Source organism: Dunckerocampus dactyliophorus, chromosome 14, assembly GCF_027744805.1.
Source record: "Dunckerocampus dactyliophorus isolate RoL2022-P2 chromosome 14, RoL_Ddac_1.1, whole genome shotgun sequence".
Classification (NCBI taxonomy): Eukaryota; Metazoa; Chordata; class Actinopteri; order Syngnathiformes; family Syngnathidae; genus Dunckerocampus; species Dunckerocampus dactyliophorus.
The window spans coordinates 10,312,269-10,337,087 of record NC_072832.1 but is presented as its reverse complement, the minus strand read 5'-3'; the positions used below and the strand labels follow the sequence as shown (position 1 = coordinate 10,337,087).

Sequence of the window (24,819 nt, the reverse complement as noted above, 5' to 3'; positions counted from 1 at the left end):
ACAAAATACTGGAAGACGCATACAATGATAATAAAGGAAATCATTTGGTGGTGTGACAGCAGAATTACTGTTTTCATGCTAAAAAACTGTAGCGTTAATGCGAATGAGCTGTGTTTGCCCACGGCTGTCTCTGACAGTGTGTGTGGCTCCTACGTAGAAGCGCTGTTGTGTACTTTATCTACTTTTTACATACACACTATGCACTTGTCCAACATAATAGATGCCATATATCAGATACAATACGGTATCATTAAGGAGTGTGGGGGCACACAAACGTTGGCAACACGAGCATAGCTATGTGAGCGAAAGTACTAACATTACAGTCACCTTTTAACAGCATCATGCTGGGTAAGCAGAGAAAAACATGAAAAAAACAAAAATGATAAAAAAATAACAGCTCCCATGTCTGTAGCTGAATGACGGATAGTTGGCAGAGTTTGGCACATGTGTAGCGAAGCCTGATTTTTTTTATATGATGTGATGTTACCTCTTTGAAGTGGTGGGCTTAGATGCGGGCCGAGCTCATCTAGTATCATATGAGGAAGGAGGTTTTTCCTTCATGAAGTCATAAAAACACAGAACTTCAAAACTGACCATTTAAACCCCTAGCTTTTTTTCTCAAAAGTGGAGCAAACAAGTGTGGGAGATGATTATTTTTCATGTTTGGTGGTTAGAAACAGGCTTTGGAGACACATTACTGCGCTGACATTATTAAAAAGTCAATTGTGCATTATAGGGGACCTTTTAAGATGGGATGCAAGTAAAGTGGTTTTACTATAATAAACAGATATAATGTCTTACTGGGGGGAAAGTTTCATGAAACTTCGGTTGAACTTATGTTTATTTGAAAACAATTTGAAAACATAACCCCAGAGACTCCTATATGTTGCGCAACTTTTTTAATTAAAACTTCTAATTGAAGCTTTACTTACACATATACAGATGAGCATATAGCCTAAAGCCACAAACAATATGATGGTCTGCACCAAGATAATTACCTCACTTTAAATACTAACAAAGGAATCTGCTGTCCAGATGAGCCATTTATTCTGTTTTTCTCTCGTCACTTTCGGTAATGAATAATTCCAACGTCAAGCTGCTGCTACTGCTCGCATACAGTACGCAGCCGACATAAATTGCGTTTTCAATAATTCATGAGCAGGTTTGCAACTGTGTGGCTTCACCAAATGTTTCCCTTTTGTTGCAGAAACTGGAGGAGTTTTTGTTCTGCATGGAGGATATTAACCCGCAGGTTGGTAATGCTAATAGCATGCATTGTGTGGCTGAATGTTATCACTGTAATTAAAGTGTCACTTTTATTAATGTTGGCCTTGCTGAGACACAGGGGGATCCATTAGTTTACCTTAACTTAAACGTAACTTCAACATAAATGGCATATTTTGGTTGATCAATACAGATGTGCATATGAACTCTGTTGCACACTAAACCTTTATAAAAGACCTGCACATTCGATTGAAATCCAGAACAAGAGCTCTGTCATTTTGGTTGTTTCTCTCAGGGATAATGTATGACAGCATCCCCCGTTTATCGCGGTTAATTGGTTCCAGGCCCGACCATAAGTGAATTTCCGCAAAGTAGGATTCCTTGTTTATAAATAGTTTGAGCATAGAAAACTTGGTTATGACCTTCTAAAAACAGTTTTAACATTATTAGAGCCCTCTAGACATTAAATAACACCCCTATAGTCACCTTACACTTCTATTACCTAATATAGTAGACACAATAAGAGAAAATAAGCCGTTTAAGACATAAATAAGCTCGGTTGTTGCTGTAAATGTGTTCCAGTGTTAGGAGAGCTGAGTGGGGCAGCAGACAGGAAGTGACATCAGGGGCTCAGAGTTGAGTTTTAGCTGGACGTGGATTACGGCTGTGGCAGTAGTTCGTGTTAGGGATTATTGTGCCTGTTGTGAGATCATCTAAAACTGCAATAAAAGCCTGTTTTTTTTCCAGAGGTCAAGTCTGGTACTTGTGTGTCTCATTGAACATTACAGTAACATTACTGACCCCTGACTAGTGTAAAATGCTACATGTCTTTGACTGTGTCTTCCGAATGCCTGAAATTTGTATTTTACTTAATTTAGCCATTTGTATGCTTGAAAATGTTTCATGCAGGCAAAAAATACGTAAAATCTGCTTAAATGTGCATACGTTTTGACTAATAGGCCATATTCAACCACGAAACCACATAAATTATAAATATATTTTTTAAAAACTACGGTCGAGTGAAGCCACGAAATTCAAAGCGCAAAGTGGTGAGGGATTACGGTATTTGTATTATTGTGATTGTAGTTTGCAGTGCTGTAGAATTGCATCACATCATACTGACAGCTTCATAGGAGGGGTAATCTGCCACATTTGATTTAGCTTATGGGAAAGTACGCTTATGTAAAAGCATGAGGGTAAGTCCGACTGTGACTCTTGTCTGGCTTAGCATCATTAAGTTAAAAAATAAGATGCCAACTTGATGTTGGTGCTGCGATGCTGTGGCTTTGTGACAGAGCTGAATTCTTTTGCCAAGAACACAGTCTGACCTCTTTCTCCTTTCCATAATGACTTTAAGTAAATGATTTCCACTTAGCTGCTGCCAAGCTGCTGCCCCGCCGCCACAATGGAGATTGATTGGTCTGTGCGTGTGTGTGTTTCAGCACTACTCAATTTCCTTCTAATGTCTTCTAATTGTTCTTTTATCCTCTCAAGGTTCTTTTAGTACCCTCCTCATTCTGTTCCACAGAGGCAAATTAACCAAAAAAGTATTAAGTGACCATTTGGTCTGATGTGATCCTAGTATTGCACACCAAAACTACACACTTCTAATTATTAACAACTTCATTTAGTATAATTAATGCAATGGAAAGAAGAGCAGATGTTTCTTTTATATCCATTTTATGTCCACTTACTTACTTGGTCTCTATCAGCAGCCACATCTTTTACAAACTTTATTCCATTTTATTACTGTATTGACCTGAATACAGTAGATCCCCACTATTTGGGGGAGGGGGTGGGTGGGTGGGGTTACCTCCCAAGACCACCCAAGAATAGCAAATAAATGCGAGTAATTGAGACACCCATAAATGTGTTTATTTTTGACACTCTTGAAGCCTGGATTATGACGCTGCATTGGGGCGACACTATGCTACGCCGGCTCCTCCAAACCCTCCAGCTAGCTTGATGTTGTCATCTCCTCCTGATCTGGTTTCAGATTGACATTTGCAATAAAAGTGACTGCTGTAATAATTAGATTCGATTCAGCTCCAGAACCCTCCCCATCTCTTCTCTCATTGTTTGCTCGTGACAAAGGAATCTAACAGACTAAAAGCAAACAAGCATTTAGCAATCCCTAAATATGCCTAATACACTTAGTAAATGCATTTAAAATAATAAAATGTAGAGGTACTCAACGCTAATGAATGATAATGTACTGTAAGATGATTGATAGAACACATGGAATCTGAGTCACGATCTATCGTTTAGCCTGGTCGTCTAGCTCTAACCACATTTCCATTGTGAGGCTGCACCCATTTCCCTCTAAAACGGCTGGTGGATTCGCTACTCCGCAGGCTGCTGGGACGTCTTGGCTGGCTGCCGGAGAAGGCGTTTATCTAAGTCGCGTCTACATAATGCACGCTGCTTGTCTGTTGTAATTTAGGTAAAGACTCATGATTGTATATTAACTCGTGTTCGCCTTGTTGCAAGTGGTGAGACCGAATTGTAAGAAAGTTGACTGTCAAATGTAGTGCTTGTGTAGCTTCACAAAAAAACACGACTCCTGAATCGCGACTATGTAATATAAAAGTTTAATTTGTTATTATTTTCCAAGAAAACTGTCTTAAAAAAAGATGTCCTCTTAGATTTGGGGTCTACAGATTTATACATGTAAACCAACAAATGAGTTCTCCCCAAGCAAGTCAGAGCTTTTTTCCTGCCACTCAAACACATCAGTGACTTGGAGAGATATACCTGTAGTTGCAACACAGAGTCACTTGAAAGGAGTGCAGCCAACAACATAGGAGTTGTTTGTTGCCAGTTTTCACCCTTCTGTCATCCTTGGGGTCAATTTGACCCCAATCAGTGTTTGTCATTCAAAAAAAATAGTAGTTGGCTTTTTTTTTTTTTTTTTTTGCTACATATTTTCTGACTTTTCCAAATTTTATAGCTACAATTGATAGAACAAAAAATTATGATATTTTGTCAATGTTTTGAACACATATTGCACACATTGGTGTTCTTCTGGGGTCAGTTTGACCCAAAACTGTTCTACCTGTGAAAAACGGCTGTGTGTGACCCATGCGTGACCTAACATCCACGCACCTACAAGTAGAGAGTTGAAACTTTTGAATTGATATATTACATTGGGAAGGGGGAGCAATATATAATATAATACAGTATATACCAGCCAGCTTCGCCAAGGACCCCACTTTCAGCTGCCACCCATCTCACGCTGCACTCGGCCCCTTTAGCCCCTTCTATGAGTGGTAAGCCCATTGCCTCTTTTCCTCTTGTGGCTGGGCCTCCTGCGTTCAGTCCTAGCCATCAAGACGCTTGCCAAGGAACCCCACCCCCCTGTGACACAACCTTGGATAAGTGGAAAACCCCCTCACACGCACACCAAATAAAACAACCAAAAAAACCCACAAATACGTTACAAAAAAAAGATAAGTAAGTAAATGTGTTTATGACAGGAAAGGGGGGGGGGGGGGTCACTAACATCAATCAATATGGTTCATTCTGGGAGAGTCATGAATGTGCACCCCAAATTAGAAAGGATTTGGATGAAGACTTTTCAAGATACAATAACTCTAAAACTGAAAGTGTGACCTAATGGCGGCACTGCAGGGAAGGTCATATCATCACCAAAACCAGTAGTGTTCGTACGCTAGTGGTCATTAATGTTGTTTTAATGTCATTCTAATTTAAAAATTTGGCCTGATGGTGACACTAGAGAACATGTCGGGGCGTCATCATGAAGGCGTTATTTACAGACTCAACAAATAGTGCCTGACACAAAAACTTTTCAACAATTTTAAACAAATTTCTGTCAATCATTTCATGGAGGAAAATATCCACAGGGTCAAATTTACCTAAAGGGTGTGAGTAACATGTGAGGAGAATATGAGGGCTAAGATTATGATCAATTAAGCAGAGTTATCAAATAACTGTTGATTAGTTGAGAAATTAGATGAATGAAATATCATTTCACTTATATTCAGTGTGGTCTTATATTTGGGGGAAAATGTGGTATACAGCATACATAATTAACACGTCCATAGTAATCTAAGAATATGTCAATTTGTCATTCTGGAATTTGTTGAATATGTTGGATTGAATGATTATGTGAACCTAACCATAAGTGTAAATCCAGTGCAGTGTTTCTGCACTGTATAGCGTCTGGCCACCCCTGAGAACCCAGCAGTTACACATGTGCCTTTGACTCGTAATTGGCTAGATAACTATGACAAGGCCTTTGCGCATCTGAGTATTGCATTTCTACGTAATTTAATTATGGCTGCTTTGTTTACGCCGAGTCTCCTAACATTAGCACTAATGTACGTCAAACTGCCACTGTGTACTGTGAATGCTGGCAACTCTCACATATGCAGATTGACGTGACACTTGACATGGGGTTTCGCATTGCAAAGAAAGATTGCGGTGTGTTAATAACTATAACAGCTCTCGAATGGTTGATATATCTTTGTTAAAAAAAAGTTGCTAACAAAGCTATCAGGAGTGTTTGTGTATACACTGAGCTTGTGGTTTCTCTCCTCAGGTTGTATTGACTTTAGCAAGGCTGACTGGAGGCTGCAGTATAGAATCGATCAGCTACACAAACATGGGGCTCTTATCTGCTAAGGAAACTGCTAACCTTTATAGCCTGAAAACAAGCAGCTCAGTAATTCTTTCACTTGACTGGCTTTCCTTTTGTTGAAGGAGGACATGAATCCCAATGTCACGTGAAGTGAAGACAGACATCCACTTAAAACACAAACAGGAACATAATGCTATCTTCAAGTCTTCATCTTGAATCATTACTTGGACAGTTAATCTCAGTTGCTTTGGAGATGATTAGTCTATAGTGATGTATTAGCGTCTCAGGCTTAGTTTGAGTTTGTTGTACATTTGTGTTGGAGCGTTACGTCATCTAAAAGGGAGAGCTTTTTTTGCACAAAATACAGAGAATTGACTCACCTCTCATTGTTGTGACACCTCTGAGCTACAGGGAGTTGATATTTTCTACCTGCAGCCATGAGTCAGATTGGACTCTCTTGACAGGAACATAGGCTGTGTGTGTGTGCGTGTGTGTGTGAGTGTGTGTGTGTGTGCGCGTGTACTCTAGTGTATGTGTGCGTGTTCTCCATGTCCGATAAGCAGAAAGAAACTAGGACACGATGTCTTCAAAAGAGGCTGCTCTAATTATGGCCGGTTCCATTCCCTCAATGCTCAAGTGCCCTACTGCACTATGCTCTCACATCAACTTGATTTTCCCATCATGCATTGCTGCTACATATCCGTAGCATGGCCAGGTCACCAGTAGTACCTAGCCGTGATGTTTAAGCCACCTTGACACTTATACGAATTTTGTCCCCAAGTTTGCGTGCCAATGAGTAAATTTGCCTCAAACTGGGGTGAAGTACAGTATGTGTAAATTGAATGGGGCTGCATGCCAGTGTGCAAAGAAACATTTTAAATGTTAAAAATTTCTGGCACGCATCACCTTTGTGCCGCTTGTGTGAACTAGTCGTGAACATTGTGCAACTTATTTGTAAACAATGCGGGCGCTGCGTATCAAAGCATGACGTAGACAATTAACAGTAGGTGGTGCCGTAGCGTGGTATTTCATGCTAGTGTGCAAAAGTTTTAGTCTCAAGTTGTGTGCCGAGTGTGTAACTTATGCATAAACTGAATGAAAACAGTGCTCAAACTGTTCTTCAAGGACGAAACCATCTAAATCAGTGATTCTCAACTGGTGGATCAGGACCCAAAAGTGGGTCACGGGTCTTTGCCTGGGAAAATGTAAAAAAAATCATAATGTAATGACCCAGTGTCTGTGAATGCACCTGGCACCTTCTTATATGCACTATTCGCTTGCTTCGCCGCCGTGAGGCGCATGCTATGTTTCTGGGTGACTGCCGAGCTTGAATGGGAGAGGAAGGACATCGAGTGGAGACTTAATGTGCCGTCCGTCCGACACAGTTGCAGATGTCTGCTGGAGAAGAGCGCGCCATAAACAGACAACATCTCAGCACTGCCGCTCACGTGCTGACAATAGTCCCTTAAAATCTGAATATGATATATGAGAGCTTGGAGTTGAAAAATTCCAGCGGTTTGGGTCACCATTTGTGATTTAGGGGTGATGATCACTGAGCTAATGCCACGGCGAATTGCAAGACAAGGATGTCAGAAAAAAATAGCACCATATTTCATTCATAGATTGTTTGTCCCGAAATATGCAAACATGATGAGTACTTACTGCATTGATTTCCCCACTTTTCTATGATTGCAACACAGTTAAGGTGCGAGCAGAGGTTCACATGTTTCTTAACTATAGAAATGTGTTCTCTGGTTATTTCGGTTTGAATCTTTTTACTCAAAACCCTACAAATGCAATGTATAAATGCTTTGATTTGGATTAATAATGGTTCATTCACTCACATACTGCGCATCTCACACCTTCTCTGTGTATAACCCCACAATGCAGCATCGCCATGTATCATTAAAGCAGCAGTACACTACAAAGTATTTTTCCATCCTGTGCTAAATCATTGGCAGGCATCATGATAGTGAGAATGTGTAACTTCAGACAAAATATAGGCCAAGCTGTCTATTGACTTGCAGATTGTGCTGCTGCAAATTGGCTGGTTGAGATTTTAGTTTTTGGGGGAAGGCAGTACTGTAGTGTAGGTCACTCTGGACATGGACTTGGCTTAGGGAGTTGGCTGGACCAAAAATATGCAAATTGGGAATGGTTACAGTCGAAATGCCAGTTTGCTTCCTGGGGTGCATGGAAGCATGGAACGCCCAACTGTGCAGCCTTTTCACATGAAAGCCTCTCTCTTTATGGAAGTCTACAGGTTGTGATTATGCATGTATGTCTTCTTGCAAGTCATGCTTCAAACTCGCACAAATGTTGTGTGTTAGTTTATTTTCTAACGCTGGATACACCCAATGCAAGTTGGACATAATCTTGTATTACTGTATAAAAGGGTGTACCACTGCGCTACCAAGGCCCACTTAGTCTGCATGTACACTATATACGGTACTGTCTTAGGCCAACACTAATTGTATTGTTTTAATGAACCTTTTCACAGCTGCCATTTTGACACTAAAAAGTCAGAAACAATTAGTAGGATTACCCTAAAATTACAAAACCAAATGGACCATTAAAGTATGACTCTCACCAACAGGGGCACCTAGACCTAACTGACATAAAAAGGCTATTTTTATTGTATTTGACTTGAACCAGAATTTAGGTAGATACATGTTTTGAAGTAATACGAATACTTGGGAAACAAATTGTTAAAATTATTGTTAGTGGAAAATAACTAATTTAAAAAAAACTGTTAAGGGCTGGTATCAACCGGGCACCCTGCCTTAAAAGGCAACAGCTGTACCACTACACCACTATACTGTAGACTGACAGGTGAGCACATAGTCTTTTTTTCCTCTCCTGCCTCGGGCATTTGTTCATTTCACTTCCTGTATTCAATATTCACGATTCCCAAAGAGCTTGGGATATCAGGCCCTTGGGAAAAACCCCAGGATGAAGCCAAAGCGCAACACAACTTGGTTGGCCAGGCCGACAGCCAACCAGCTTATTTAATCATACCCTCTTTCCATGTCACAGCAATCAATTAGACATTTGTTGACTTTCTGTATTCAATATTCACGATTCCCAAAGAGCTTGGGACATCAGGCCCCTGGGAAAAACCCTAGGACGAAGCCAAAGCGCAGCACAAACCCCATAGGTGAACCTGACCACCTCTCCACAATTCCCGAATGGGCATGTCCAACTCTCAGTGCCCCAGCACCCACCGAACAACCTGCCGTCCTCCAACAAGGAGCCCAGCGGCGAAACCCACAAGTTCATGATCCATGCAAGGACCAATAAATCGGATGGTTGAATTGGAACTGGCATTCACACAGCCTCTTCATCATGCCACTCAACACCCTACGGTGCATCAACCATCAGTATGGGTACCACAACATTGCTAGGCGCCAACAGACTGCTCGCAGAGGGTAGCCGCCACAAGGCCAGAGCACCATAAAGCGCCACCAGCAAGTGCTTGGGATCCCTGCTGCCCAGCCCCCTTGGTGTGCTATGCCTCACGGTAGCAATACGCATCCTTTGTACATTTACAGAGAATTTGTCCCCTTGTGCAAAATGGATCGTGGGGCCCTACGCCCAGTGCGTTTTATGCATGTAGGGAGGGGCAGCCCTGAGTTCAACCTTTGTGATTATGGTCTGCATTCTCCTAAGTCCAGTTCTAGATGTTTGTGGTTAATTGTTAAAACAACATCTAATGGTGGTATAAGACTTGCAACGTACTGTATATGTGAGGAAAATATAGCAGAGTGTACACTGAATTACAATGAAAATAGTTGAATGAAGTCAGCATAGGCAAAGTTACAAGTCTTGCTCCATCAATTGTCTTCATCCATTGTGTCCTCCTTCCAGCAGGATGTGTCCAGCGATGATGAAGCAGCAGACCTGGCAGAGCGCTGTGAACTGATCAGTGACAGACTAATCACCTTGGAGGATGACTTACACACGGCCATGCTGAACCAGGATCAGGCCCTCACTGATATCCTTTCACTCCTGTCCATGAGTACAGATGTTAAAAATATTTGTTTCTCTCCATTCATCTTTGAGACCTGTAGTTTCCTGGAGGCTTACCAACTCACGCATCCAGAATATGTCAGGGCAAACCAAATGTTAGCTCTCTGCCACGGTTAGGTGGAAAATAAATAGCTCAAGCTGTCTTATCTGACATTCAGAGGAATGGAAGCTGAGCAGGGATCAGAGGATTTCTGCTGACAGGCAGGATGTGCCACCTGGAAAATGAAATGGTAAGAGTCCAAGTGAGGTTGTTGGAGGGTCGACGACGTGGGCTGCCATTCACGGGCGCTGAGATTAAAGTAGGCAGACAGGGGCAGCACTGTGGCAAATAGAGGAATGCCATTGTAATGACTGGAATACTGTCCTATCTCCAGGTCCATCTTTTCATTGACCCCTCCTCCCACAACCCCATTTCTCACCTCATGCCGTCCACCTTTTCTCGCTTGCTGGATCTGACTCGGAGAAAATGATAATATCCATGATAATGAGTCACATGGAAGCTGATTGCAGGTCACAATACTTCATTTTCTGTGCTAATTAGAAAGCTGATTGGATGCGGATTAGTTTGTTTTTGCTCTTTCAAGTCTCCCTCCATGCTTTTTACAATAGAAAAGTTGGTAGTCCGACTTTGCAATGAAGCCGTTTACTATCTAAATTCTGGGAAGCCTCATGCCCTTACCTAGTACACGAGGCACCAGAAATTAAATCAATTTGAGTTCATTGTTATGCAGGGGCTGCACTCTTTTCACATCAGATCAAATATTCCTTCCTTTATCGTGTTATGAGTGGTCAGTATGGCCTCTTGCACTGTTAGCAAGATGTCAGAGACAGATTGGCCCTCCTTTTTCTACCTTTCCTCTTTCAATGTCAGTCATTGTTGCCTTTTTGAAGTATGTGCACTCATGCAAAAAGGAGTGTGGACACTTGAGGTCACTGAGGAAACAGGACAATATTGTTATTTGCTTGCAGAAATTGAACAGGAACCAAACACTGGATGATGCTACAGTTGCTATAGAAACTGGAAGATCAAAACTTCAACCTCTGTGGAGCTTAATTGAGTTTTCATCTCTACAATGAGATGTGAGGAGAGACAGAAAAGCAAATTCCAGGTAGTTTTTTATGCCGTTTGTGGCATATGTGTCTGTTTTCCTGAGGCTTTTTGCGGAGGACTTTTGAGTTGGAGTGAAGCTAATCACACTTATCATGGTGAGCGGCTTTTCAAGTGTTTTTGGCATTTGTAGCACCCCCTCTGGGTTCAGATTGAAATGCTTAGGAGGACATGCCATCGCACTTGTTGTGTAGGTATCCTCAACATTTTATGATGATTGAACAAATTTTCAATGAGTTACACCCAAAAATTAGTTTCACATGCAGAACCGATGAAAAAGAATTCAATTCAAGTGTTTTTCACCTTCTCTATCAAAGTATTGGCACTCGCAACTTTCTTTGGCCCCATGGTGGGTTATTTAGCAGTTGTACACTAAAAAACTTACGGACAGTGAGCGAGCAAATGCAAATGTAACCAAGCTGTAGAATGACTGACAAGTTCTTAATGATAACGACACATTTCCTCATAAAATAAATAGAAACACTCAAAATAATCCAAAAGTCAAATCGCATGACATGCTCGCTCACCCGCAACTACATTTGTGTGCGCGTCATTAATTCATGTGATTGCTCCTTTTACAATTAATGATAGCCAACAGTGGTACACCAATATAGGCATGATGGGACAAGCAAACGGCCTGAAGCATGAATGCTCAGGGCCAGGAGAGGGAAGGTGAACGGCACCCAAGACCAGCACAGCGCAAATGGGCCTAGTGTGAGTACTCCCAAAACTTGAGTAAAATGGTCCTTATGTGGCTACTTTATGTGTATTGCAGATAACAATTAGACAACAGGTCAATGAGTTATGGGCAATTATCTGCCAAGCCCGATTACTGATTAGGTTTGATGTTTTGATTTGTAGAGCGTAATGAGTTGAAATGGTGTGAGTAAAAAGATTATAAGAAGAAAATAAGTGAAGAAGTCGTGGTTAGTTTGTTTCGACAAACTTTACTATCCCATTTAGACTGTGCTGCTTTCAAAGTGTAGCCAAACCTTATGCAGGATCCAGCCTTTTTTAATGGCTGTTTTAATTATGGATGGAGACAATCTGTGTCCATTCAAACAGTAAAACGAGCCATCAGGCTCCATCTGCCATCAAAACCGCCCCTTTGATTAGACACTTTGATTTGAAGCCGGACACTGGCTGGCTTGATTTGGGTTTCTAAGCAGGTTAAACAAGTCCCCTGTGACGACAGCCTCTATCCCGTTTCATTGATGGCTTATGAATAATGCAGCTGTGCAGTCGCTTTGCTCGGGTCCTGCCACCCAGCACCACTGATGAGATCATGAATTTTGGATTGGTCCAATTCACTCCTCAAGTGCATGGGGTTAAATTGAGTACGTCGTGATGATGTGTCCCAGTAATCAGCTTGGTGACCAAAATGGACATAGATGACTTCATCAGGTCATTGCTATTACCATTAAGCGTCTAAAGCCACAAGAAGCGCATCTTATGTCATAATATATGGCGGCATTTTATTTTCAACTTAATGCAAGTCTATTTCTTAACTCACGCTGCACAGTCGCTAGAGAAGCAAGTTCAGGAAGTTAAAGCCACTTTGCAAAACATGCTCGCCCTGCTCAAAGAGGAAGACGAGGATGCTCGGGAACTGCAAGACGATGATGACCCGGTGGAAAATGGGATTTTAGAGGAGGAAGAGGAGGACCAGTACTTCAGTGACAGCTGGGACATTTGAAGCAGAAGCCTGTTGTGTTTTATGAGCACTCACACTGGGAGCCCGACCTCCACTCTCCAGTGGAAGTGACCCCCTCTCCACTTGATGTAAAGCCTCACTCAAAGCATTTACAAGCGGTGCCCTGTGGAACTGCTAAAAGTCTCAAAAAAGGTTTTATCGAGGTGGGGCTAAAACACTTGCAAATGTATGTATAGGAAATACTGTAAGTGCCTTTAGGTCTTTCTAGCTACTTTTGTCCACTAAAATCAATCAATCTTTGAAATGAAGTGAAACCCAGGTTAAATTGATTTTGGAAGTCATATGATGTGATACAATAATGTATATATTACTAAGCTAAAGCCCAGTGACCAAACCAGAAAATGTACACTGAACCCCAAAATGAGCACAACATATATTTTTACATTTTGTGGGGCCAAAAAGACAATCTACAGATCTGGAAGGGAAAACTGCACTTTTTTGGACGTTTCCATCTTCCACAATTCTTATGAGAAACATGAACACATGTCTTTCCTTTTCTGTGCGGAGACAGAGAAAAACAGCTAGCATGAGGCAGCTAACAATGCACGTATTGGGACCCACCTCTTTTTAAAAAAAAAACAAACAAAAAAAACCCCTCCAAAAACAGCAACAATGTTCCATTTACATAGTATGACGTGCATATTAACCAAGCTACAGCAACATTATTGTATGAGTTAACACTGAATACTGGTGTAGTGACACAGCGCCTCGCTCAACGCCTCAAGAGGTAACATTAGCTAATGGAGTTGCTGCATCGTCTGTGAGTTTGAATTGAATTTAACAGCTCAACGGGGAGCGCAAGTCTTGAGTTGAAAGATACAGCCGTCCCATCAGTCGGCATCCCAGTGAGAGCGGACATTGTGACTGTTTCATTATGGTTTTAGTTTCTCAATGAAACTTTTAGCACTAGTGCTACATGCTAACAGTATGAGAATGGCTCCGTGTTTCACTATAGCTGGATCTGCCTGACACCCAGCAACGTTATTCTCTGCCTTGGGGGAGTAAAAGTAAATAGTAGTAGTCGGCGGCGGCGACTCTCACGAAGTGTGCCATGACTAGTGATAGCAAACGTGCTCTATATTGCCGTTGTTGACGGAAGTAGCGGTCGTTGCTATGGGCTCTGTGAAATCAGTGCGCCCAGGAAGGACTTTATGTTTATGCTTAAAATGACCAAAATACTCTTAAGTATTACAAGTTATTATGAATGTGCCTGTTACTAAATGGTTACAGCATGTATATAAAATGGTAAAACAGAGGTTTCTGGAGGTCTTTTCATGGAGGGCTCGATAGGCGGACAAGGTGAAACCCATTACATGCATTGTTAGCTGCTTCGTGCGAGCAGTTTTTCAACATTTAGAACGCACTTAAAAGGAGAAGGACGTGCGTTCATGTTTCACATAAGGATTGTCGAAGATGGGCAAAATTGCCCCCCAAGAAAGTGCAGTTTTTGTTTAATATGGTAAAACATTCATGCACATAAACAGTTTTTTAAGTCCTGTGGATATTTATGTGCATTTTTAATTACAAGTGGACTTCATGTCATTTTGTGTGCTTGGTGCTAACTTGAACACTATTGTTTAATTGTAAAAATGCAATATTTGTGCTCTGTGGCTGAAGGATCAAATTACAAAGGAGTATTAGGTCCTCAATGAAAGGGAAAAAAGGAATGTTACAATTTTAAAAAATCAGAAACATACAAGAATAAAGTTGTTATAAGGGGAAAAAAGGCGTAAGTCAATTTTTTTTTTTGCCAAAATGTACAAATTACAAATATAAAAACAAAAATACAACATTCTGAGACCAGCATTCCCTGTGTCTCTTTAGAAAGCAGCTATATATCTATTAGGTCATATTTATTGTTGAAAGCCCAACCAAAGAAGTGGTTTAGTCCAAGTTTGTACTGTAATTTGACAAGAACCCAAGCAGTTCTCGGCAGGTCTGCTTTACATTATGCATTTATTCTAGTTTATCTTTGCACTTTTTTTACTGTAAAATTAATTTTTTTTTTTTTTTACCTGGTTTATCTTGTACTGTCGTCGCTCGCCACTCCAGACACACAAGCACGAGACTTGCTTGCCGCAACAACAGGCTTTTATTGCAGGTTTCACGTATCTCACAACAGGCAGAACTATCCATAACAGAGCGACTGTTGCAGCCGTAACCCACGCCAAGCTGAAACTCAACTCTGAACCTCTGTTGTCACTTCCTGTCCAGCCACCGAGTTTACTCCCCTCGCACTGGAACACATTTACAGCAACACACATGGGCACAAGTTTAATCTGTGTCGTAAATGGCTTATTTTCTGTTAGTAAAAACTGTACTTAGAAGGTCGTAAACAGGTTTTCTATACTCCAACTACAGAAATATTCCATTTATAAATAAGGAATACTACTTCGCAGAAATTCATTTGACAGGCGGGTGTGGAACCAATTACCCGTAATAAATGAAAGATTACTGTATATGTACGATTTTTTTCTTGTATTATGACAGCTCTGTTCTTGTAAAAACATGAGTTTTTTCTTATTTGAAATAAGGAAGCTACAATGTTATTTAATTTACTCTTGTAATATTATGACTTTATGATATCATTTGAGTTCATTCTCATGACACCAAGACCTTTTTTCCACAAAATGATCACATAATTTTACAGTTTTATTCTTGTAGTTTAAAAAATACGAAATTATAATATTACCTTTTTATAATTTAATATTGCCTTTTTTTCTGGCAGTTTATTCTGGGAATAATACAACTTTTTTCCCTATCGTATTTCTTTCCCCTCGTCAGTGTGTCCATAATACTCCTTCCTATAAAATAACGTCATGCTTTTGCTATTTAAATACTTGCACGCGTATTAAGCAACTTTGAAGGATAAAATATCAGTTGGCACAGAAAAAGGTGTGAAACTGCTGTTTGCACAACCGACTGCATGATGTTTTATGCTAAATTGTGTTCATTCCAGATATTGTCTAATTTTATTTTGAATGCATTTCACATTCCCATATGTCCTATTTATTGCCTCTCATGTCTCACTAATTACAGTTATATACGTTCTGCCCGATGACGTGCCCTCCAGTTTTCTTGTTGCCTCTGCTTTGGCGATTGCCCCTCATGGAGAAAGTGTGGGCATCCTTCCAGGCAAGTGGGGGCAGTGTTGACATGCCGGAGCTATCAATACACTAATAAAGGTCCTCTAGTGATGTCTGTAGGGGATACAAGCTTCTTTTGTTATCTCACCTCCGCAGCAGTCGTGTGGCTAATTGGAAGACAAACTGGTTGGCGGAGGGCGTGTGGCGGTGAAGGTGGAGTGCTGTTGCTTTGTCTCCATCTGATCCAGCCTTGTCTGTTGTTGTGGGCCAGGCGGCTGTATCCTTAGAGGCGTGTGCAGTCTCGGCTTGTAAACACAGCTGAGTGCTCGGGCGGGCTTTTTCCACAGTAGCACAATGCCTCTTTCGCACACTGCTGACAGGTTGAAAAGCACTTTCCGAGCCAGAAGACTCCACCTCCTATCAGCTTGAGGGAACATACATTTGGGGCTTGGCGCGCACACACACACACACACACACACACACATTTTCGTCCCCAAAACTCCCACCTCATAATTGAATCTGTTGAGGCACCACACCGAGTCCCCTGAGACAGCCGGGCTCATAAAATTGCTGAGGGTAAAACTCCAGATGGTTTGCAGCAGATACATATAGCGAGACAATACTGTATGTTTACTCGTTTGGGATGAAATTGTCTGTCATATACGTCACTGGACATTTCATGAGGTGCACCTAACAGGATCCAATACAAGAGGTGTATCACAAAAAAGCCTTTACAAGGATAACACTTTTTGATAGAGGTGTACTTGTTATTGTGGATGTTGAACACTGAAATCTACAAATCTAAAACATATTTAGCTACACGAGTGCGCCAACGTATCGCATTTACCCGAATGTAAGACGACCCTGAAAACATGACTCTTTCAATACCCATTCATCCATCTATCTTCTATGCCGCTCATCCTCACTGGTATGTATCCAGCAGGTATGCTGGAGCCTATCCAGCTGACTTCGGGCGAGAGGCGGGGTACACCCTGGACTGGTCCCCAGTCAATCGCAGGGCACATATAGACAACCAACCATTCACACCTATGGCCAATTTAGAGTGTCCAATTAACCGAACATGCATGTTTTTGGAGTACCCGGAGAAAACCCACGCATGCACGGGGGAGAACATGCAAACTCCACACAGAGATACTCAACGGAGATTGGAACCCAGATTTTCCCGATCTCCTGATCTCGCCAACATGCTAACCACCAGGCCACCGTGCGGCCTTTTCAATACCCATTTTTGGAGAAATATTTTTAAAAGACACATTCAAAGACAACATTTTCTTTTTTCGATCATATTTTCAATATTAGTTTAATCATGTTTGTTTCATCGTGTATTTTAGTAGTCAGTTTTTTAATGGAAAATTCTAATTAGCGTCACAACTTCTCTGATTTTGCTAACAGTGTCATGTTTGCTTCAGTTAAAACGTAATGCAGTGACGTGCTGTCGGGAGGCAGGATGAAAATTTAAAAAAAAACGAAGAAACATTGCTTACCATTCAACTGTATTAGAAATGTATTTTCTGAATGGCTGATTTTGTACATTTCCTGATTAAGTACAGGACAGAAATCTAAGATGCCAGCGTCGCTTCTCGGCCTACTGCACAAGCCCTGCCTACCGAGTGCACTGAGTTGGATCATGGTGCTTACCAGTTTGTGTTTGACAGCATGTCACAAATAGTACAGTGTTGCAGAAACATTTATTATACACCATGATGTTCTACAGCCTGTGTAATGTCTTTACGCAACTGTGACATCATTAGTCTTGCTAATTGGCCAATGAAATACACAGAAATGTCATATGCAGAGGCGTTTGCAGTACTTGCTTCATTTTGAAGGGATGGAGGCGTGCGTGAGCTGGAAGGTGCAGAGAGGAAAATAGAGATTTTTTTTTTTTACAGCAACAGCACTAGCTAGCAGTAAGTCAAATGGGAGATACTGTATTTTTATGCTGTGCTGAATGAATGAATTTGGCTGCCAAATGGAGGATTATATATCCGAGCGCATGAGTAGGTGATCACACTTTTACAACAAATTATTTCTTTTCATGGAGAAGGATAGAATGCAAAAGTATATGAAAACAAATTGAAGTCATTTTTTAACCAAAGTGAATGACTCTTCTTCTTTTTGTTGTTATCCTGTTAATGAACCTCACCACACGTCGTTGGTCAAGTGTGAACGCAGTCATCAAACAAGTGGACCGAGGCCCAGGTCTCTCCATCGGCCTCAGTCCGCTTGTTTGGTGCAGAACGGGGTTCACAAGTGAACTCAGGTAAGGTGGGATTCGTATGCTACCTGTGCCGTTACAAATATATATGAGAAAACGCGTCAGAAGCACTGTCTATGTGCTCCATTTTTTCTGTTAGATTGCATGCATTCTAGTCACTGAAGCGCTATTTTTTTTCAGGCTGTTTTCTAGGGAAATAGTCTAATGTCTGTCATTACATTGTATAAATCTTATTGGTATATTGATAGGTGTGAGAGGTACACGTTTTGGTTAGCTTCCCGCACGGAATCATCTGAGGTAAGTGGGAATGACGGCATGTATATCTGGACTGATGAGGTCATTTCTCCTGAGAGCAAACATTTTAGCTTCAACACATTTTTTTTTCTTCAAACTGAGTTCATGCTGACTGTGTTTATCACTCGGCTGGTGAATAAATTACACCGGGCAATCAAGCGCCAAGAAAATGTATGCAGAGTCAATAAACATCTTAAATAATTTAATTGCGAAGCACACCAAATCTGTTCATTTTTCTGTGAAAGTATTCACATAGCACAAATTAGTTTGGGTGTATATATTAAATACATGAATAATTGTACACTGCTAATTGTATTGAGGGAACAACTGGATTGTGTCTTCAGTGAGCAACCAGTTAGTCAACTTCCAGGAAATATCTAACTCATTTCAGTCCACTGCAGGACAAAGACCTCTTTATTATCAGTCCATTTGTTTTTGTTGCACCATGTGCACTCCTCAACCTGCTCACATATTCTCTCATCATCCATCTACCGCCTTGTTTGTCTTCTCCTATGTTCAGTGTCTGTTATCTCTTCTTGCAATGTGCCCCCCGAGCTGCTCTTTTTAGTTTTGTTTCTTGCATGCTATCCAAACCGTTGGTCCAAACTTTTAGATCCAAGTTTCTGATCCTGTTCGTTTTACAACCCCGACAACCATCTCCTGTGTTGTTCACATATAGCTTCTTCTCCAAGTCCCTGACACATATGACAGCACATAGCAGTCGATCCGTATCGCATTTTTGATCCTCACTTAAACAAAATCTGCCCAAACTAGAAAACGATATTCATGTACAGACGATCTTCGTGTTACAACATGGTTGCAGTATAAACACATCCATGCATCCATTTTCTGTACCGCTTGTCCTCAATAGGGTCGCGAGTATGCTCGAGCCTATCCCAGCTGTCTTCGGGTGAGAGGCAGGGTACACCCTGAACTGGTCGCCAACCTATCAGGGCACATATAGACAAAACCTTTTACAGCATTTTATACGTCCTTCATGTGTTCTGTGTATAGTGTGAGTGACTTAGGTGTTAATTTAGGTAGAAATTCAGACTAAATCTCGACTTAGATTGCAGTCGTAGGAACGGACCTCGTTCATAGACCTCCTGTTTACGTATTATTGGCCTCCCGTGCAAAAGGCTTAGGCCAGCACTCATTTTATTGTTTAATTTAATCATTTTGACACAGTAATACAGTAAACGGAAGGACAGATAATTCACAGGATTAAAAAAACCAACACAACAAAGGAAGGAAGACATCTTTACATCATGGCGAGGATCTGGAAAAAGGGGCTAACACGGGTATTTATTATGACGCTCACTATGGCATCAATGGCAGAATTGTTTTTAAATATTTTAACAATTTAGCCTTGGTGGAGGTTTGCACTCTATTGAGTGACATTCTAATTATATGTCAGTGTTTCTTACACACAATCATTTATTTGTTGTGGTCCACCACAAATATATTTTGGACATCCACAAATAGATTTGGTGCTACCTGTTCACCCTCACTCAAAAACACATTATAATGGGACAGAGTTTGTGTAGCTTGTTGTTACAACTCCGTACGGTAGATGGCGCCGTAACTCTACACCTCATATGCACCTGAACTGCCAGAGAATAAGAAGATCTTGCAGGACATTGCCAAGTTAAGGACTTTGTCTCTATATTTAACAAGCATTGTCTTTTCCAAAAAAGCAACTAGCGACAAATCTAGCAACTTTTTCTGGTCTTATTCGACACTCTCGGGGACTCTATAACATGATAGAAAGTATTGCTCCTCTCGATGAGCAGTGGGTACTGCTGCATAGAAAAATGTATTTTTTTAAAAATATCAAAGCACTCACAGGCGGCTCTGCCTTGTTTGTGACATAAAAAAACACAAAATAAGTGACAGAAGTATTCGTAAACATATTTTCTTTGCTTTTCCTGTTTTTTTGCTCACTTTTTGTCTCTCCCACAGCATCCACACAAATTACATGCACACGCGTCATGGCACTTAGCATATTGGAATCCAAATGTGGACAGAATTCAGTTTCTCCCATTTTTCTCCATGCCCACCTCTGCCCTGGAATACAAATATTACATAGTATATAATAATAATGATAATTAGTCTCGCAACATGGTGGCCTAGTGGTCAGCATGTTGGCCACGCAGTCAGGAGATCTGGTTTGCACCTCTGTTTGGGCATCTCTGTGTGGAGTTTGCATGTTCTTCCTGTGCGTGGGTTTTCTCCGGCTTCAGAAGAATGGGAATGTTCGTCCCGGTTCCCATCGACTCGAAGCCCAACCCCAAATGGGACATACAGCTTCTTTTTGTGTACTGTAGAATTAATGCAGCCCATTGTCTAAAATAGTCCATCCAATAAGTAGAGAGCTCTTATTGCGCTCCATCAAGCTTGATATTTTGAGGTGACAATAAAGAAGTAATCATGCTGCCAGATGACAGAGACTTCTGGCTGGACGGGAAGTGTTTGCATCTCTGCCATCGCGCAAATGTGCTCTAATCTGCTCAAACTGTACTATAAAAATGAGAGTTGACTATTTTATGTAATTTTCTTGAGCCTGTACCATCAATCTTTCCTCATGTATCGTGTTTACGACTACATCATTAAGTAGGATACTTTTTAAAGCACAGGGGGGATTGGGAAAACCCTCTATTAAATATATGATCATATCAGCTCTTACTGTGAGTTAAAAATGGTGAAATTGCTTGAAAGACAAATGTATACAATGTGTGTGTGTGTGTGTGTGTGTGTGTGTGCGTCATCTCAGAAGTACTGAGAAGTCGCTGTAAAAGCTTAAGCTTGTCCTTTTCTCCAAAATCGTTGATGTAATCCCATCCTGCAAACCCAAATTGAAAATGTGCTGCTTCCTCCCCAAGACTGACCTTACTATCGAAAGACAAGACTTAAAGTGAACTTCTGTGTGACTACTTTAGTGAAAAATATTTGCCGCTTTCAGAGTTTTCTTTTACATTTGGACAGGTCTTAACATCAGTCACTAGACGGAACACTACCTACAATCGCGGTGCTAAGACACACAAAAAATGACAGCACAACATGTAACAGGTACGTACAGTAAACTACCACTCTTCGGAATAATTAACAACTCTAAACACCAACTTCAGCAACTTTTTACAAACCGAGTACCACAATGCATGCTGGGAGCCGACATCACTCCAATTTAAGGTTGGAACAAAATATCTATATATCGAACTATATATCGCGATATTAAACCCTTCTAAGGATTATCAATACCTTTCGCCGTGTACATTTTTTTATTATTATTATTAAAATATAGCCGTTACACACGTCTATCACCGTTCCTGCTCAGTTGAGTGACCATTTTACATGTAATCCAGGAGGAGCTCTTCACGACAGCGGCACAAATTTGGGTGGAAACCACGGAATACGAATAAATAAAAGCAGAAAAAAATAAACAAATGGAGCGTAATACACGGGCGAAGAATGGAAAGACAAGCCAGCGTAGTTCAAATCAAAAGTGTGAACTCACTTTGGCTTTTATGGAGTGGCTTTTATGTTGTGTTTTCTGAATGAGTTTAAATTAGCTTTACTGTTTGTCAAACACCGAAACTAAAATTGTGTTTACACTTACATTACACTAAAACTGTCATTTTTTTTGCACCACCACTGCTGTTATTCTGCAAAAATTCCACCCATTTTGTATACTGCTTGTCCTCATTAGGGTCACGAGTAAGCTGGAGCCTATCCCAGCTGAATGCAGTAAAATACAAATCGCGCGCCGATAATCGGGGCCGATATTTGTAATTTTGACGTATATCGGTATCGGCCTTTAAAAAATCAATTTAAAACTGGGTTATTTCCGCTCTCTCTCCTGGAGGCTGCAACTTCTGTCTCCAGCATTGCTCCACCCACGGCGCCATCTGATTGGTTAAGCAAGCCACAGCACGTGTTAGTGGCAATCTGATTTTACAGCACCCTGAATTAGACACATTGCAACCTTTGGATCCTTTTAAAAGCATGTTAAGGATCATTTCTGTGTTTTAATGGAACTGCCACCCAATCTCCCGAGACAACCACCTCAAAAAGCCTGAAGTGCTGTATTTTGTATGTCAATTTGCTATACCATGTTCATATGCTGATGATGTATTCAGGTGCATTTAAGAACTTTCAGACCAGTGATATCCAGCAATAGACTGGTTGACAATCAGCGTCAATCAATCAAATCTCTGTAAGGAAGAAACCCATTATGGAGCTCCAGATCGACTCATGGAAAGATACTCCCAGGGGGGCCTGAGGGTGGGAGAAAGAGAGCAGCAATGTGACGGACACAAGGTTAACAACAACAGACAATAATAGATTAACGACTACGACCATAGTTTGCAGATGCGGAAAAAACTGCAAGAACAGCCAAGGCCTAAAGATCCACCAATCCAGGATGAAGTGTCTGAAGGAAGAGAGTGTATCACAGGGCGCAGGAACCAGGCCAGGAAGCACCCATAGTGCCCATAGCCTTCGCGTGTCCAAACCAGTCCCCCCCAGGTTTGTCCCCGGAGAAGGTACGAATCAAGTTACAACGGGCCTGCCAGACTACAGTTAGGGAGCAGTTTGACGAGGATGTCGACAAGGAGCTTGAAGTGTCTGTGAAGGGAGAAGTGGAGCGTAAGTTGCAGGCAATGGCAACCAAAATCGTTCAACGTACACGATGAACCAAAGAGCAGTGAAGAGCCACAAACTCCGACAGGAGCTGAAGTCTGGGACCCAAATTGAACTGGGGCCTCGACCCTAAGTGTGGGAAACACTGGTTCATAGCAGAGAGACCTTTGTACTTTTTTTGTTTGTGTTGTCCACAGGAATGGCCTATTTTGAAACCACAGAGGAGAGAAGATAATTGATCACTTCCATGTTCTTGCAGGAAAAACATATTGTTAGTAAATCCCCCAGGGTGTGCTCGTTCATTTAAGGAGCACGGGCTCACCTTGCAGCCTCCCTGGAGGACAGCCTGCGGAAGGATGAAATGTCTTAGACATTTTGTCTCAGCAACAAACAAACATACTACGTTAAGTAAAGAAAGCATCAATACATCTCGTGGATAGGCTCGGTTGACTTTTTTGGTGAAGGGGGATAAGATGTTTAATGAAGGCTCCTGCAAGTGAAACTTTTTCCACCGAGGGCCACATACTGAAAAATTAAAGGATGCTAGGGCCACTTAGCTATTTTGTAACACATGTAGATATGCTAAAAAGTTATATATATTTCAAGAAAAAAGTGCATCTCAGCTTTGTGATATACAGTAGCTAAAAAACATGTTATTAGTATGAACTTTGGTCTTCGCTCTTTTTCCCCCATTTTTCCTGTTGTTTTTTTTTTTTAATTTTCCAGATATTTCAACTTTATTCCTAAATATTTATTCCGAAAAAAAAATTCTCATAATATTATGACTTTATTCACATATTTTGAATTTATTCCCATAACATTACAGCTTTTTCCACAACCAATTTCATTTTCCAAAAATTACAACTTCATTTTGTTTTGTTTTTCCCATAATATTATGACTTAAAAAAAAGCATTTAAAAAAAAAATATTTCATTTAAAATGACATTATTTTTCCTCATAATATTACATATTTATTCTCTTTTTTCTTGTTAGAATACGACTTTCTCTTAATATTTTTATTTTATTCTTGTGACATTACAGCAGTTTTTTTTCCATTTCTGCTATTGTGTTTTTTAATATTCCAACTTTCTTGTTGTCAATTTTCTTCTCGTAATTATGACTTTATTCCCATAATATTTTGACTTTATTCTCGTAACACTATAACTTTTTGTGCAACCTAAGTTTTCAAAAATTACAAATTGCTTGAAAAAAAAATATTTCAAGTGTATGCTACTAAAATGATGTCTTTTGTCCCCATATTACATTATTCTTGTAAAATTACAACTTTTAGAATACAAGTTAGAATAGTTTTCATCTTATTATTTTGACTTTATTCTTGTAAAATTACTGCTGCTGTTGTTATTGTTTTTTTTTTGTAGTTTTGTTGTTAAATTCTATTTTTAGAATGTACTGCGTATCAATAAAAAAACAGCCACGGACCACAAAGTCCAGCACAGCATGAATGGCCGAGTGTAAGCACGCCCTTTGAGGTGCTGATGTGAGAAGTTTTCGTTTGTAGTGTCCTTTTTTATGTGTTACTGACAGCATAATTAATTTTAGATTAATAATCATTCAGGTCAATGTTTGCTGTTCTGACCTATCTTGCAATTTCCCCGGGCATGTGTGAATAGCAAGTATGGCACATCATCTGAAAAAAATGAAGCTAATCCAGTTAACAGCTTGCAAATATTAATAGAGCTTTGCCATATCGTGCTATGTCTTTTTATTGTTACCATAAAATACAGTCTTTTAGAATGATTGTAAAGTGTGATTTTTTTACAGCTTAAAAACACAGTGGTGATGCTTATGGTGGATTTATGTCATCGTTGCTGTAGCCGTTAAAGCATTCATAAAAGTTAAGACTGGCAAAGCTGTCTAAAGAGGTAGCAC

At 40.6% G+C, this 24,819-nt stretch overlaps 1 protein-coding gene across 6 annotated transcripts in view; it reads left to right on the top strand.

Moving 5' to 3' along the window:
• The window catches only part of disc1 (DISC1 scaffold protein), an 88,138-nt gene that overhangs the window by 47,971 nt on the left and 15,348 nt on the right, over positions 1-24,819 (top strand). The window contains exons 12-13 of one of the 6 annotated variants that reach the window (XR_008573631.1): positions 1,208-1,252; positions 9,692-10,083. Coding sequence is in view for 3 of the 6 variants with exons in the window: in XM_054798537.1 (XP_054654512.1) it covers positions 1,208-1,252; positions 9,692-9,970 (324 nt within the window). In the remaining 3 variants the exon portion in view is untranslated. Of the gene's footprint in view, positions 1-1,207; positions 1,253-9,691; positions 23,846-24,819 lie in introns of those variants that run through there. The other 5 variants (XR_008573633.1, XR_008573632.1, XM_054798537.1 and 2 more) reach the window with 5 other exon arrangements.